The 17,531-nt window shown below is 42.7% G+C and overlaps 1 protein-coding gene across 3 annotated transcripts in view; it reads right to left on the bottom strand.

The window, feature by feature from the left end:
• Window positions 1-1,508: 1,508 nt before the first annotated feature.
• Window positions 1,509-17,531, bottom strand: part of MTM1 (myotubularin 1) — a 97,602-nt gene continuing 81,579 nt past the window's right edge. Inside the window, exons 7-12 of one of the 3 annotated variants that reach the window (XM_006874777.1) lie at window positions 14,914-15,099; window positions 11,784-11,990; window positions 10,497-10,589; window positions 9,364-9,477; window positions 6,319-6,495; window positions 1,509-1,911 (exon numbers count right to left, since the gene is read on the bottom strand). In XM_006874777.1, coding sequence (XP_006874839.1) covers window positions 1,744-1,911; window positions 6,319-6,495; window positions 9,364-9,477; window positions 10,497-10,589; window positions 11,784-11,990; window positions 14,914-15,099 — 945 coding nt within the window. In that variant the 3' untranslated portion in view covers window positions 1,509-1,743. The remainder of the gene's footprint in view (window positions 1,912-6,318; window positions 6,496-9,363; window positions 9,478-10,496; window positions 10,590-11,783; window positions 11,991-14,913; window positions 15,100-17,531) is intronic. The other 2 variants (XM_006874775.1, XM_006874776.1) reach the window with 2 other exon arrangements.

The following is a 17,531-nucleotide window of genomic DNA, read 5'->3' on the forward strand; positions in this document are numbered from 1 at the left end:
AAAACAGCTGTGGCTCTTAAAGTCTGAATTGTTAATGCACTTAAATGAAAACTCTTGAGGTAATTGTGGGAGAGCCTTGTAAGGTTGCTAGTAGGAGAAAAAGGCAAATTAAAGTGATCCAGGAACAGAAAATAAGATTGGTGTCATATGCATTTAAAACGCGTATCTGCAGTTATAGCTCGGACAGTTTAGTGTTTTCATTAATATATTTATTACAGCAGGTCTTTAGTCATTATTGCCATGAAAAATATTACATGAAATTTCGCAAAATCATTTAAGCTATTAGTATTAGCTTTTTCCTTCTTATGGAGTGACACTTCGTTAATTTATGAAATATTTACAGCGCTTACAAAAAGCAAGAGGATGTCTAATAAAAATTTTTATACTTACAGAATTCATACATTATACTACTGCATTTGAGATGCTTTATTTGGTAGATCAATTAAGCTATGAAATAAAATAATTTACAAAGAAATATTTAATCTCTCTTAATTCATTGAAAACAAAACCATATTAGCTATAAATAGTCTTTTACAAATCATTGTAAAATGCATTAATTGTTTAAACTCTAGGCTTAACTTTTACAAATATACTTACTAAATGAATTAGTTCAGATATCAAATAGAACTGTGCATTTAAAATTTCATTTAATACTACAAAAAGAAAAAGAAAATAAAAAACAATGAGACAAAAACACCAAAAAACCTGAAAAAAGCAAACTGCTCGGTGCTTCAAGTAAAAATGTGTAGAACCAGTTTGTATGCACACTAGAGGGGAGGGACACCCGACACTATTTCAGCAGAAAATCATTCAGCACAATACTGGAAGGACTACACTCAACAGATACACCCATGGGCACTTCTTTCCTTCCAAGAAAGAGGCTCCAAAGAGCTCCCAGACGCAAGATGGCAAGCCCTCCTTCGGTAGATGAACGGGCTGTGAACCAGTCACATGGAAGGACCATCGTGTGGTACCCTACACAGTGCTGCTGGCCACAACCTGAAAAGCAGGCTGAATTTTAGGTGAGCTCATGAAAAATTTAGAAATTTAGAAAACAGAACCGGTTAAGTTTTAAAAACAGAACAATGAAATCACATGTAACCGGGTCCCATTAGTCTTAATATGAAAATATGCTTCTCTTGGAAAGGAGGGGAAAACACTCCATATTCCCAAATTTCAAAATAATGAGCAAAACTCATCTGTGCCGTTCCTGCTCCTGGAATCACCACCTCCCGTGGCCCAGCGTTTGGCAGTTTGTTCAACACCTTGCTTTAGGAGAGTGCCTACCTGGGGGAGCTCTATTGATGTTAGTAGTATCACACACCTTTCACCTTTGGACTTGTTTAGGTCCAAAGGCACCGTCAGAAGCAGCTTAGGGGAGACCCCATTTCACAAACACATTTCCCTTTTAACTTAAAATAATGTGGTTTCAATGCGTCCCACCCAATCCATATTGTACACAGAGTATTCGTACAGAGACGAATGAATGGGAATTTTATCGTTGCTCATTTAATGGTGTCAGGATTTTCCAAATCATCACCTGGCTCCTTTCCTCGGATTGCCGAGCGGGTTCTATGTTTCTGGTAATATGTATTGTAGAAGGCACATACTCAAGAGTTTAAGGCTAGGTTAGTTTGAGTTCTATATGGAGGCAAGTATTTTATTCTACTTTGTACAGATACAGGAGATCAAAGTCAGATATTTCCTTCATGCAGAGGTGGAACTCGATGCCAGGGTTGCCGTTCAGAAGTGAGTTTGCACGTGGGGCATCATTTGGGAAGGACTTGATGGGGAAGTCGGGGGATCTGAGATCTTGGCTGAGTTGGTGATCTGCAATTCCTCCAGCCGTTTGATGTATTCATCTCGCAAAGCTAAGAGCTCCATGTAACGTTGTTCCACTGGATTCGGCTGCTGGAGAGAACCAGAAGACAGAAGTTACTGCTTTCCACTGCTCAGCTCCCAAGACCACACCTAGACCACACTGCTACTGCTGCTGCTGCTTTAGGGAGAAAACATAAAAATACACTATCAAACCCACTGCCTGCAAGGGGATTCCAAACCATACCAAGTGTAAAGAGCAGAGTAATCTTTATGGGCGCAGATGGTCACATCTTCCTTCTGCAGAACAGCTGGTGGGCTCAGTGAGCACTCAAGCGCTTAGCTACTGCACCACCAGAGCACTTTAGGATTAACGTATGCTATTTAAAATACTTACTGCCTAATGTAAACGAACAGAAACACACAAAAAGTACACAAACACACACCTATGTATTTGTTGTTGTTAAGTGCCATCGAGTCGATTCTGACTCACAGCGAAAGAGGAGCGGCTGATAAGTTTGAACTATCAACTTTGGGGTTCAAAGCGACCTGTGGTTCAGCGCCTATCCTGCAGTGCCACACCATCCAGACATAATAAGTGCAAATCCCCTGCCACACTTGTGTCAGAGTCTTTTTAGAAATTTTCAATGTAGAGACAGCTAAAGTCTCCTGTATCACTTGTCCCCAGGCTCTCCGCCCTTCTGGAGTTGGCAGGCAGCCTTCCTGGGCAGACTTATGCTCAGTTTCTAATAAGCAAGTATCCAAAACAGAACACAGTATTGTTTTATATGTTGTTCAGATTGGTGTCACAGATATCATCCTGGATTTCATATGGACATTTTGGACCCAACATTCTCCTTCTGGACTATATACTGAATCTAGTGACCCAATAAAGCACAATGATAGGTAACTGGCTACTTCTAGGCTCCCCACTATCATACACAATGCCGGACCATGCTCCACTTGTGGGGGTTTCTTGAGAGGTGGCATTGGTTGCTAGGGAGTACAGTATGGGCCTTGTCCACTTCACTTGATGTCCGTTGTGGACATGGTAAATTTCACTTGCTGTCCCATTCTTTCTGATGCCTCTTCTTACTATACCCAATGTTCACAGCTACATGGGTTTGTTTCTGGGCTCTATTCTGTTCTGAGAATGTCTAGGGTGAGGTCCTTCCTCTGTGTTCTCTTCTAAAATTGTCTTGGTTCTTGGTCAAGACTTCCTTTTTTCTTATGAATTTGAGAATCAGTTTGAGTTTTGTACTGGCAAGTACAATTAGACAAGAAAAAGAAATCCGTGGTAAAAGTCTAATTTTTGTAGATGACATAGCTGTTAAATTAAATCACTTGAGAGAGTAAACAGAACTATCAGAAATAAAAAGATCAGTCTATTAACATTAGCCCACAGACAACCAACATTTACAGGGCAAAACAGAAGAAAAACAGTCTATTTGCAATAGCATAAAAGAGCCAAAAAAGTTAAATTTAAAAGCAAGCAACATTCAATTGATTTCTCACATGGCAATAGGTCATCAACCGGGGACATCAGTCTTCAGATAGATTCTGCTGAGTTTTTATGTCAAAGCAAGGGTGGTAGTTTTTGCAGTGCAAAACCACCAGCTGCTCCGCAGGAGAAAGAAGAAGTTGTCTGCTCCCCTAGAAGTTTAGTGCTTGCTTCTGAAACTCTACGGTCACTAGGAGTCAGAGTTGACTCAATGACAGGGAGGCTAATTTCACCCCGTTTTCTTCTAGGTTAAGAGCTCATGATGGGAGGAATTATATATTCTTTTGTGTCTTTTGACATTGATCAGCAGCCCCTAGTTGTGAATACCATGTATACCCAATAATTGTTTATAGACCAACAGGGTCTCTGGACTGAGTAACAATTTGACTTTTAAGTGATTAAGTCCATTCTTGTAGGTTTACAATTATTTCATGAAAGAGTCCTATGTAGTTGAATTTTGATCTATTTCTGTATGAAACCTAAACAGATTTTTTAAGAAAGCTGAATGTACAGCAGTTGTGGTGTGGCACTATAGGATCAGCACTGGACTGCTAATCACAAGGTTGGTGGTTCAAACACAGTAGCCACTCCTTGGAAACCCCATACAGGTTGGTCGAAACCAACTTGACGACACTTAACAGCAGCAACAACATAAAGGAAAAGAAGCCCCGGTGTCATAATGAGTTAGGCTGCTTACTGCAGAAGCAAGATTGAGGCCGTCTGCTCCTGGAAAGATTGAGAGACTCTGAAACCCTAGGGAGCAGCTCGACTCTGTGCTCTCGGGTTGCGGTGAGTTGGAACTGACTCAATGGCAATGGGATTTCAATAGGGAATGTAAGGGAAAGAACCCTGGGGGTGTACTCATTAAGTGTTCAGCTGCTAACTAAAAAGTCAGTGATCAGAACGCAACAGTGGCTCCGAGGGAGACAGATGTGTCAGTCTATGTCTGTAAAGCTTTGGCAAACCTATGGGGGCATCTCATCTCTGTCCTACACGGTTACTAAGAGTCGGAAGAACAACAACAGTGCCCTTAGTCTACACATCTATCATCACATTTATCCCACTGCCTTATCAGCTGTTCATGTCTTGGAGCTTCCCTGCAGGCCTGCTCCTTCCGAGTCTCTGTGTCCTGCCAGCGCCCAGAGCATGGGGATGCCCAGTACTTGGGAGAGGAAAAGACACTATGCCGAAGGACACAAAAATGAGCCTCAAATTGTGCCCAGTCAGAAAACCTGCTCAGAAAGGAGCAATTGCTTTCTTCTTTCTGTAAATTGCAATAGATCAAAATATAAACTAATTATTCAAAGAAATCACCCAGTTCATCTGTCTACCCGAGGGTGAGCCCCACTATCTGGCCCAGCTCCACCCATGAAGCTCCAGGAGAAACAGGATAACGCAAAAGAGCAAATTCCTCTCAAGATGTCTGGTGCTTCGAACTTAACCTGTCACAGATGTACTATTACTACTGCCTTTATCCATTTAGAAATGAACTGCTCCAAATCCCCTGAACAGCAAGAACGACTTCCCAAAGAAATGGGTAAGGGAAGATGGCAGAGTCTGTACAGAACTTTTTAAATGCCCAGGGTGGCTTATTTTACAAACACAGAGCTCCTCTAGGAACTACTGCTTACTTAGAAAAGGACCATGATTTTCATAATAGCACTCTGTACTTGATATTCCAAACGCCACAACTACTACTAAAGACATTCCCTCCATGTGCTTCTCAAATCCCAAACGAAACAAGTGAATGTTTTCCAGCTCTGGAATCTGTCACTTTCCAGAAGAATACACATTTCAACCATTACTAAGTGGCAAAAGCCTTTCATGCAAGTGAGAGGCCCCGAAGTGCCAGTGCCAGATTGAAGCTGGCATCAGGCCCACTGCCTGAGTGGAATCAACAATCGGGGTGCCAGGCTGCAGCAGAGCACAGTCCTGCTCTTGCCATGGGATAGTTCCATGGAATTAAAGGCAGCACTTCCGCAAGACTGGCCTGGGAGAGCAGCTAGTGGAGCATCTGAATCTTAGACAACAGTGCAAACTTGTAAGAAGAGCCGCCACAAGTGCAGGCGAGACTTAACAACAGAGCACTAAGTGGAGAGCCTTTGGAGATCCCTCCTTTTCTCCTTGCTTTTGGAATTGGGCGGGGGCGATGAGGATGGGGAGAATGAGAAGCTCAAGTTTATCTTTAATAAACTGTGGAGTCTTTTGTTGCCACAGTGAATTTGCTGTTCACGGAGAGCGCAATGATCCTTCTTTCAGACTTGTAAGCAGCACCAGCTGCCGTGGAGTCGGCACTGACTCATGGCAACCCTAAGCGTGTCAGAGGGATTCTCAAAGCTGTGACCTTTTCAAAGTACACCTCCAGCCATTTCTTCCGAAGAGCCTCTGATGGACTCAAACCACCCATATTTCTGTTAGTTGAGCACTATCCAGGGCCTCCTTTAGAAATATAGGCCTTCCAATTAAAAACAACAACAACAACAATCTCTCTGTCAGTTAACCTAATATGTATGTTGTTGTGAAGTGCCATTGAGTCGGTTCCCACCCATAGCGACCCTGTATAGCATTTTCGAAGAGCAGCTGGTGAGCTTGAACCGTGCAGTTTATACGGCTTTGCAGTCTGGCGCGCTAACCCACAGCACCACAAGCTGATCCAATAGTGGTCACTGTAAAGAAGTTTCCAGTAATAGATATGTGACGTATAACAGCTTCAAGTGATTATAGCAAATCCTTGGCTATCAAAAGGCAGACATTTTCCAGAGCTTTAAATCAGCTTACACTTTAATAACAAGTATGTTGTTATTCATGTGGCACCGAAATGTAAGTGACACATCAATCCAAATAAATCGGTTAGTACTTAGAAACAAACTCACAGACAGGGTTTTGTGTCTGATATTTTTCTGGTACTGCTATTTAAAAACACACCTAATAACATAATCTAACAGCCCAGAAGGAATAGTGAAGGCAACACTATCTTTGCACAGTGTCATTTAACTTACTTGTGGCTTGATTCTGGGGTTCCATCTAATGTAGTAATTCACCCAAAGCTCCAAGTGGCGCATACTAGCGACTGGGTATAAAATGCGGTTGATTTCTTTCGTATAGAAAGGATTTTTGAATTTTTCTTTGTTGCTGTTTATCAGCGACCATAAGGAAACAGTTCTTTCTGTAACTTTCTACAAAAAAAGAAGTTGAAAACATGAGATAAACACACACACACACACACACACACACACACACACGAGGGGACTCCAAAAAGTTGGTGGGAAAAGTCCATTATGTCTTTATTCCACTTTTCCATGAACTTTTTGAAACCCCTTTATAAAATGCTTTACAAGCTCTGGCCATCTAGAACTAGTACTGCTCTGTGCAGAGGCCCACACATTCACGGTATCCCCCGTCCTGAGCCATGGACTTCTGCAACCCAAAGATAGAGGTGCAGGATGCTGGGACGGTCAATGCATTTATAACAGATGGGTGCTCTCTTTTTTTAGTGAAAAGATACACAAAAAAATCAACACCCACTTAACAATCTCCACATGCCTAGTACAATGACATTGGTTACAACCCTTGTATTATACCACCATTCGCTTTAGACTTACTGCCCCTAAATGTTTCATCGCTGCCCTAGCGGTTGCTACTGCTGTCAAGTTCATCTCAGACAGATAACTTCAGGGGAGAGTTTCTATCCAAGGTGTAACAGGTTTGGGGGTTCCTTAATGCACTGGACTGCATAGTAGGTTTGAACTGCAAGGTCAAAGGTTCAAACTCAGCAGATACTCCTATACAGGGTCGCTGTGGGTAGGAACCGACTTGACGGCACTTAACAACAGTAACAACCAGTCTCAGAGGGTTCAGAAAGCCTGGTTTTCACAAGAATTTGAAATCAGTTCCACATTGTGTCGTCTCTGGATCAGGATCCTTCTACTGTGTCCTTTGTTAAAACGTTCAGATATGGTAGCCATCACAGCAAAGGAGGTAGCAGTGCATAGAGGAATGTAGATCTGTCATCTTATTTCTTCCTCCAATTCCTGGGGCTTCCTCTTTGGCTTCAGGTCACCTACAAGCTCTGAAGATTCCAGGCACTCCACCCCAAACTAGGAGGTAAAACAAACTCAAAACACAATATGTGTCTAAGTGACTGGCTAGATGCACTAAACTATGACCCGAGGCCTTCAAACCACACAAACCAACATCCTGAGGTGTTTAGTTGTAACTGACTAGCATCAGCAGTTGCAACCTTTGTGTGTGTGTGTGTGTGTGTATGGGGGGGGCTGCTGTTACTGACGTAAGATTATTTTTAACATTACATTTGCCATGCCATCTTTTTTCTGGTATGCAACTTGTTTACATTCATCAAGTTGGAGAGCTATTACTCTTTTGTTATTATTACTAGGTGCCATCAAGTCGCTTCTGACTCATAGCAACGCTGTATAGGGTTTCCAAGGAGCAGCTGGTGGGTTTGAGCTGCTGAACTTGCAGCTCAGACTGACCATGTGGTCCAGAGCATCATCCTGCAGTGCCACACAGGAACTCGGAGTTGGTGCCAATTTTCCTATCACCTTAAGCTAAAACTCACTCTTTCTCCTCCTCAGAGAATAATTTCCTCCCCTGTCCCCATCCCTGGTAACTACTAATGACCTCTGTTTTGATCCATTTGCCTACTCTGCTCATTTCATCTAAGTGAGAGCATACAGTATTTGACCTTTTTGACTAAGTTTTTTCACTCAGCATGTCTCTGAGATTTACCTATGGGCATAGCATATACCATGACTCTTAATTTCCTTGATAACTGAAAACTACTCCACTGTACATATGAGGGGGCTTCAGCAAGTTCATGACAAATTCCATTATCTTTTCATTCCATTTTTCCTTGAACTTCCCCACTTCTACGTACCACATTTTGTTTTTGCATTCATCTATTGCTGGGCACTGTTGATAACAATAGTGCGGTAGTGAACATTTGTGTACCGGTCTTTAGGTGGACATATATTTTTATTTTGCTTGAAATAAGACATTTATTTATTGCAATTACTGGTCCTGGTTGGTGCTGTGAATTAATGCGCTGGACCTCAAAGTTGGTTTGAACCACAAGGTCAGCAGTTCGAGCTCACCTCGGAAACCCGACACAGGGGTTGCTATGAGTTGGATCCGCCTTGACAGCACTTAACAACAACAACGTGGTAGTTCTGGTGTGACGCTGTAGGATAGGCACTGGACTGCAAGGTTGATTGGAACCGCAAGGTGGCAGTTCAAATACACCAGTCATTCCTCAGAAACCCTATACAGGGTTGATCTGAGTCAGAAATGACTCCATGGCACTTAACAACAACAATGGTAGTCCTATGTTTAACTTTTTGCAAAATTGTCTGTTTTCCACAGTGGGTGCACCATTTTACATTCCCACCAGTAATGCATGAGGTTCTGATTTCTCTATCTCCTTGTTAATAGAGATCATTCTTACAGGCTCCTGTCTGAAAAACACAGTGCCAGAGTTCTAGGAGTCAAATGGGTTAAGGGAGCTGGGACTCCCAACAGTCAGCACTCGGCTGTTTGCCTTGGGTCCGGAGTGCTCCCGCAGAAAGGAGTGCTCCAGTACTCTGAGAAGGTTGAGGGAACTTAGGAATCTAAATAGATCTGCACCTGATTTTATTCTTCTCCCTCCACCCTGGATGCCTGGTTCAGTTCATCTCCAATTCCTCTGGACTTCCTATGATGCAAAGTGGGTTAGTTTTTGTCTTTCTTTACTGCTGTTTAAGATTCGGTTATCTCAATTTTTTTTATCATTATCTACTGCTCTCCCTGGAGTCCTGGTGTGGCGCTATGGGTTAATGCACCAGACTGCACAGTTGTTTGAATCTCAAGGTCGGTGGTTCAAGTTCACCAGTCACTCCTTGGAAACCCTGTACAGGGTCGGTATGGGTCAGAATTGACGCCATTGAACAACTGCTCTCCAGCTGTGTCTCTTTCCTTCTTTGCCCCATTCTTGCAGGTTTATTCTGGGCTTTAAGAGGCCCTTTTGATTTCTGGTCTTTTGTACTCACATGTCTCTCTCGAACGGATTCACAGTTGTACAAGAAAGTCCCGTACCGGCAACTATACAGATGATCCAGAATTGTAATCAAAAATAGTTCGTTGAATTCAAAAGCTGTAGGAAACTAGAGAAAAACAAGCAAGTAAACAAAATATGAAGAACTGAGATTGATCTTTCAGGTACCAGAAAAGATGCATCATAGAAGTGAACAAATGTGGCTCCGGTGTAGTGCTCCAGAAAGGAGAACCATGCAGCTCATTGGCTGGTGTTTTGCCCGGTACCAAAACGTTTGCATTAAATGTGAAGTAAGGGGATAAAGAGGAACAGCAGGAAAACTGGACAGTTTCCTAGGTTCCCCTGAGTACACAGGGCATATACCAAACCCACTGCCATCAACCAATGCCGACTCATAGTGACCCTGTAGGACCGAGTAGAACGGCTCCATAGAGTAGCCTTTATAGAAGCAGAGCAGCTGGTGTATTCGAACTGCTGACCTTGCAGTTAGTAGCCCAATGCTTAACCTGCTGTGTCACTAGGATTCCCTATACAGGGTATAGGATGGTGATGGTAGTGGTGGTAGTTGTGTGCTGTGGAGTTGGTTCCGACTCACAGCGACCTTGTTTAAGGTTTCGGAGGTTGTAAGTCTTTACGGGAGCAAGAAAGTTTCCCCTTTCTCCTGCAGAGTGGCTGGTGGGCTCACGGTACAGCTCCACCAAGGTTTCATAGTGGAGCATGTACGTAAAATACAATGTGGCATAGTCAACACCACGACTCTTGCATTAGTAGTAAACCACTGCCATTGAGTGGCTTTCAACCCAGATGGACCCTGTATCCCAGGGTTTCTGAGACGTAGATTTGCCTGACAGCAGATAGCCTCAGGGTTCTCCCATCCACTGGTAGAGAAAATACAATGACATGTTTATATTTTAAATTTATATGGAAAGTACCACCCAAATAAATACCAGTGAGAACAGAAAACTGAACTGTCATGTTCCCAACGCCTACTTCAACTGCCGTTCACACATGGCCCATCTTGCTTCCATCTTGGTCCCTTGTATCGTTCTGAAGCAAATCCCAATATCATATCCCCAAATTTAATTTTAAAATGAATTCGAATGTATTTTCATCCTACCTGTTCCTTACCTGTTTTGACATTTGCCACACACAATCAATAAACTGCAGAAAAATAGGAGACCGGTCTGCATCGGCGTGGTTTTTATCTCCATGACCTATTCTCTGAAAGGAATCAGTGGAGATGAGTTGCTTTAGTTCACAGGCACACATCTGGAAGAAGCACACCACTTGCTCTTGAGTCGACTCCGACTCATGGCAGCCCCATTTGTAGCAGGGGAGAAGTGTGCTCTACAGGGCTGTCAGTGGCTCCGTGTTTTGGAAGCCTGGGTTTCCTTTCAAGGAGCCTCTAAACTCAACCCACCAACCTTTCATTTAGTGGTCTAGCGTTTCACTGTTTCAATCTACCAGGGATGCATACAACTCCCAAACTGTGATCACACCGGACAGCAATCTGCCTTCGAAAGCCAATTGTCTCAGAGAGCTGACAGGATCCTGTAGCTTTCCCTGTGGCAATAGGGACAACTAATGAAAGGCTGTGAAATCACAGTAGTAGATCTCTTTCTGTTCAGCTCTTGTGTGAGGGTAACAACTGTTTCCTAACACTGCAATGCTGTACATGTCAAGTCGTGGACAGCCTCAGAGAGAAAGGCCTGGGTTATTCAGCATGGTAGGCTACTAAAACACACAATGGGGGCTCCCCAAGGGAGTTCTTTCTGTTGCTAAGGGACCAATCCCAAAGTTTCAAGACTTAAAACCATGTCAGAAAGGTGGGATTATGGTAATTAAAAGTCAGTTATTTCTTCCTTAAAAATGAACAAAAATCTCACCTTGATTCATGTACTACACACTGATTCCTTCTCCCACCTAGGTAGGGTATTAACAGGGAGGAAGGAGAAGCCTTCCGCAGCAGGGTTTCTGACACTGTGGTCTATGGGGCCCTTTAGGAGATTCTCCTGGGAGTTAGTTTCAAAAGCTTACTCAGAGGACCCCTGGAGGGGGGATCTGCGACTAGGAAATTTGACACCTGCTTGAGGTGAATTTTCGGACCTGTGCCAAAAAACCACATGAATGGCCTCCGATAAAACTGTATCATTTTTTATGAAAGCGATTAGGCTCTAGTAGCTCTAATTCCACATACACATTCCCCAGCTCTTTGTAGCCTTTGCAAGTGGACTTGCAGCGTGGACGCGGGCAACTGTGTCTCTTAAAGACACTGAAACACTCACAGTGTCAAAGATCTACAAAACCCTAAAGTGATTTGTGTGACCTGCCTCAGATTTTCATCTTAAAAAATACTTCATGCTATAAAGGCCCTTTTCTAATCTTGCTTCACAATTAGCTTCAGGATTTACTTACAGATGCAAATTTATGTCCAAAGCTTATCCATTCTTTCTGTACCAAGATTTCGAAGCCTTCAATGCTCCGGTAGAAGCTGTCCAACATCAGCATGGCCAGGGACGTGAGCTGGGCTGTCCTGTCCCAGCCATCACTGCAGTGCACCAGCACCGAGCTCTTCCCTGAAGACACCTTGTCAGCCACCTGAATGGCTCCTGTCAAAACCAGCTGCAACAAGCAAAATGTCGAGCTGTAATATACTATTTACTTTTGAAACGCTCTTTTGTAATTCCAGAAAAAGTCTGATTTGGAGGCTGCTGCACCAGGAGTGCCACTGTGTACTGAAACACACCTAAGTATTCCAAAGAGGCGACTTTCTGCTCCCACAAGTGTTTACAGCCTCGAAAACCCTATACAGGGGCGCGATGAGTTGGAGCTGGATTCGACAGCACTTAAAAATATAACCACCACCACCACAACAAGGTATTCAAAAATCACAAATAAATAGGAAGCCAGGCTGTATTCAACACTGGTTTTCCTATCAATCAACTCTCAGGCCCAGTGTAGACTTTCAAGGCCAGATATAATGGAAACCATTTCCGGGCCTTTACACTGACAAAAGATGAACTCTAATTTGACTCAGAAATAGAGGAATACTTATCTTAACGATCAGATGGTGGCAATCTAGCAAAAATTTGAAGTTTAGAAGTATTACTTAGTCTATGTATACAAAGAGTCACTGCTATGATTTTTTTATTTGTTTGTTTTGGATGCTTCCAGAACTTGCTTAGGTAGATTTTACAAGCCACATGAACATGCAGTTCGGGAAGATCTAGTAAATTCATACAGTTCCACCACCCCCACCGGTATCCAATGGTCAGATACTTTCATCCCCCCCACCCCCCACCCCCATGCTCATTAGAGGTCAATCCCCTATCTAACAACCTCAGGCAACCAATGATTTGCTTTCTGTCTCTATGGATTTGCTTCCTGTGGCCATTTCATATAATGTTTGTTCTTTTATGACTGAATTATTTCACTCAAAGGAGCCCTGATGGCACTGTAGGATAAGCACTGTGTTGCTAACCTCAAGGTAAGCAGTTCAAACCCACCAGCCACTCCGTGGGAGAAAGAGGAGGCTTTCTGCTCCTGTAAAGATTTGCTGTTGTTGGTGGTGAACTGCCATAAAGTCAGTTGTAAGTCATAGCGACACTGTATAAGGTTTCTGAGGATTGGCTGGTAAGTTTGAACCACCAAGTTTGCAATTCAAACCAACCTTGCGGTACAGTTCTTATCCTACAGCGCCACCCCAGGACTCCTCAGAAACCCAGCATTGGGTCACCATGAATCTGAATTGACCCCATGGTAGTGGGTTTGGTTTGGGGTTTGATTTCACTTAGCATAATGTTTTCAAGGTTTATTCATGTGGCGGCATGCATCAGAATTTCTTTTCTCCTGATGGCTGAAGAAGAAATAACTCGGTGTATGGGTGGACCACTCTTTGTTTATCTATTCATGTGCAATGACATGTTTCAATTGTTTCTGTCTTTTCACTGTTATAAATAATACTAGTGGACATGCATGTCTGTTCTCATTTCTGCTCTCAATTCTTTTGGGTGTATGCCTGACCCAAGCCATGGTATTTTCAATCACCTCATATGCACATAAAAGTTGGACAATGAATCAGGCAGACCATGGAAGACTCGACTCATTTGAGTCATGGTGTTAAAGAAGAACAAACAAATGTGTCTTGGAGAAAGTGTAGTCAGAGTACTTCTTAGAAGTCCGATGGTGAGACTTGGTCTCTCATTCCCTGGAGCACGATATCATGCTTGCTAAAGTGGAGGGTCAGTGAAAAAGAGGAAGACCTCCCCCGCCACGAAATGATGGCACTTAACACCACCAGCAGCAATTGTATAGTTAACTTTTTGCCAGAGTATTTCCCACAGAACTTCTTGCTTTCCAGAACAGCTTTCTTTTTACAGAAAACATGTGCAGGAACTACAGAAAGCCCCATCCACCTGACCCACGTTCCCCCCTTTGTGAACATAACACTCTGTCACAGCTACAGAGCCAGTGCTGACCCATTATCACAAACTGAAGTCCATGCTTTCTGCAGAGCGCCTTAGTTGTTGTTTTGTAACCTAACAGTCTTTTTCTATTCCAGGATCATATCCTGGGTTCTACATTATATTCGGTTGTCACAATTCATTTTTGTCACAATTCATTTTTGAGGATGATAAAAAAAGAAAAAATGAAAGTTAGACAGGCAGAATAAACATACAATTCCTATCAGGTTAGAACATAAAATTAGACTGGAAAACAATCAATCTTAATAATTCACCTACTTAAAGTAGGCTGTTTGGGCTGGTGTTGGTGTTGAGGTTGTTAATATTAAAAAAAAAAAAAAAAAGCCAATTTGAGATTACTTTCAACCCAACCCACCTCTATTTAGGTCCTTAGGCTCATACCCAGCAGTGCAGCAGTGGTGAGTTAATAAATTGGCCATTCCTAAGTCAGCCCACATGAAAAACTCAACTACTTACTACTGACGAGATGGACAGAGACATGGCTAAACATGTTTTGAAGGTGTTGTGGTATGTTGTCAAGTGGATTCCAATTCATAGTGACCCTACAGGACTGCCCAACTGGGTTTCCTCAGCTATAACCTTTAATGAAGCCCACTGCCGTTCATTTTATTCTGAGTCATATTAACCCTAAAAGACAAAGCAGAATTGCCCCCAAAGGGTTTCTAAGGCACATTTCTCCCACAGAGTGGCTGGTGGGTCTGAACCACTCACCTTTTGGTTAACATTCAAGTGCCTCACCATTCAAGTGTCTCCATGGTTCCTTAATCTTGGTTAGGTAATAAGCAAATTATAAAGAAACACAAATTGTCAAATGTAGAATATATACTACAAATATTTTGTCTCTCAGTGTTGTTGTTAAGTGCCATGGAGTTGGTTCTGACTCATATAGACCCTGTGTAGGGTTTTTGAGAAGCGTCTGGTGAGTTTGAACCATTAACCTTGCAATTCAAATTGTCTCTCAGTGTAGACATTTAAAAGAAAAATAAAGGAATTTGGAAAAAATCCTATTCCATTAAACAATTAATTTATCTTTAAATAAGCAGTTTTTAAAACACACTTGCCTTGATATGTTCTAGCCAATGAGTAGACTCCAAACTGGACAACCAGTGAGACTCTTCTACATTAGGATAAACAATGTCTTTCACTTTTTTTAATGACTCACGCATAACATGTATATTATGAATGTCCAAGAAGAAAAGCTCAGCGTTTTGATATGCATCATCACTTTCATATCCTCCTCCAGTTGCCTAAGAAACAACAAAATATATAAACAGTAAGTTGGGTTTGCTATTTCATCAGAAACGTACACAAACATTTCATGAGTGAGTTGTCCTCCTAATTGCAGTCTAAGCCCCTCTACTTTAAATTCAGTCAATGATTTGACTTGACTTTCCGTCCAACACTAATCATCAACATCAACTGGATTCTGAGCTAGAAAAAAGATGGCAGGCTGGCAATGTTCTGGTGCAAGTTTTTCCCAAAAGCTCTCTAATGATTAGACCCAGAAAAGCAAGGGCTGGTTCTGAATGGTCCTCGTCCCTCAGTGATTTGGTAGCAGTAACAGTGGTCTTCAGGGGGAGGCAGCAGGCGTACCTGGCTTTGTAAAAGCTTTCACACGGGGCACGGTGGCCAAGAAGAAAGCCACAGACCTTGGCTAATAGCTCAGCTTCAGCACCTACTTACTGTGTGATCTGGGCCAGGGTCTTAACCTCTCTGAACCTAAACTTCCTTTCCTGTAGCCTAGGAGCTGACAATACCCATGTCTCTCAGTATGAAAGGAACTCCCACCAGCCAACACCGAATGAGCCCAATGATGTTTCAAGTACTGGGTTTCTTGCTTTTCATCACTTTGTCTAACTCTCATAGCAATATTGTACTTTTATGCCCATTTAGCAAATAAGAAAACAGAGGGTCAGAGATGGTCTCCAAGGCCCCACAGGGAATGTATGGATCTTCAATCTAGTCTAAGTCCCAAACCTGGGCCTTTTCTACCACACACACGTGACTATATGTCTGCTATGGAACCATTAAGGGCAGAGTGCTGTATGGAGTAGGCCCTGAGACTTCAAGAGGAGACAAAACGCTCACCCCTACCTAGAACAGGCCTTGTTTCACCTTTATAGCTCCTTTTCCATGGAGGAAAAAAAAACAACCAAAAAAATATGTTTTGGTTTTGCAACTTGGTTGCATTCTGTGTGTGTTTGTAAATGCCATGGACCAGTTCAGAGGCTTGTCAAACGAGTAGGGAATGGCCACAGAAACACCTGCCTGGAACCCAAAAGCATCACAGAAGTCACTAGACAAACGTGCAGGTGTGACACTCAGACATTTATCTGCCTTTTATTGGTCACAATAGGAAGATGCAACCAATAACTTTGCTTAGGTTGGTAAAGAGGAGGCACACAGGCCTCTGGGAAATCAAGCCTGGAAAGCCGGAAAGCCGTGTAAGCCAGAGAGAGGCCTTGGGATCCAAGACTCTAGGCGAGAGAAAAGGAACACATCTTACTTAAGTAGAAGTGCTTTTTTAATGCTTGCTCTAAATAGCAATCAATATGCATGTTGTTTGTTAAAAATTTACTAAACATCCTTCACTCCCCTGTCCCTCCCCCAAAGTTCCCCTGCCACAAACCACTACCAAGCTGTCAAGTCAATTCTACCTTGTAGTGCGTGACCTGATAGGATAGAGTCGAACTTGCCCACGGGGCTTCCAAAGCTGGAAATCTTTACAGAAGCAGGTTGTCACACCTTCTTCTGGTGGACAGGCTGGTGGATTTGAGCACTTAACCACTCACTGTGCTATGGTGGCTCCTTTCAGCTACTAGTTAGAAAACAAATGGACAAGGATACCCTTTCCCCACATCCTAGTCCACCAGGCCTTGGAAAGGTCACTGAAAAGGCCCCCATTGAGCTGGCAGGCCCTAAGAACAGGTGGGCAGGCCAATCCGAGCTCTGCTGGAGGTGCGAGCACAGGTCATCCTCCCCACAAGTGGCTTTTATATAGTCACGCTGCTTTTCAAAGAGATTCTGGACACCGGAGTTTCTTTTACCAAGAACACAAAATGAGAAGTAAGAAAAAAATAAAATAAAAGGAAAAACACATTTAGGACTCATTGCCGTTCCATCTGGGTGCTAGGTTTTACCTATGCCAGGGTTTTGTTTGTTGGATTTAAAATGACATGGTATTGCTGTGACATCTGGGGGTTGTACCTTTCTGAATATCCACAGGGGAGGGAAAATTAAGTCAACAGAAAATAGAAATCAGAAAGGGAAAAAGCAGTTAGTCAAGCACCAATAGAATACCCCAAAGTTCAAATTCGCCACCTCTGCTTACTTTTACAGTTTTCTTTTCTTTTTTTTTTCAGTTCTCCTTTCCTCAGGAAAACAAGAGCAGCCCAGATTACTGAGGCCAACAATGTCATAGGGCCAAGGGCCTGTTGCTATGGATATGGATGACTGCAGGGGAGAGAGCCAGCCAAAAGGGAGGCTTTGAAAGAAACAAAACAGAGATCTTTAAGACCTAGGCTTTCCCCTAGTTTCCTTTTCTACGTTCCTAAGAGAAAAGGAGCGAAACACGCACCGGCCGAGTGTTAGAAAGGCATCCAAGAATTCCACCATGGTGACAAGGGGCTTAAGAGTTAATATACTTAAGATATTCATTCTATATATCTTAATATTAAAA

Source organism: Chrysochloris asiatica, unplaced genomic scaffold (assembly GCF_000296735.1).
Source record: "Chrysochloris asiatica unplaced genomic scaffold, ChrAsi1.0 scaffold00301, whole genome shotgun sequence".
Lineage (NCBI taxonomy): Eukaryota > Metazoa > Chordata > Mammalia > Afrosoricida > Chrysochloridae > Chrysochloris > Chrysochloris asiatica.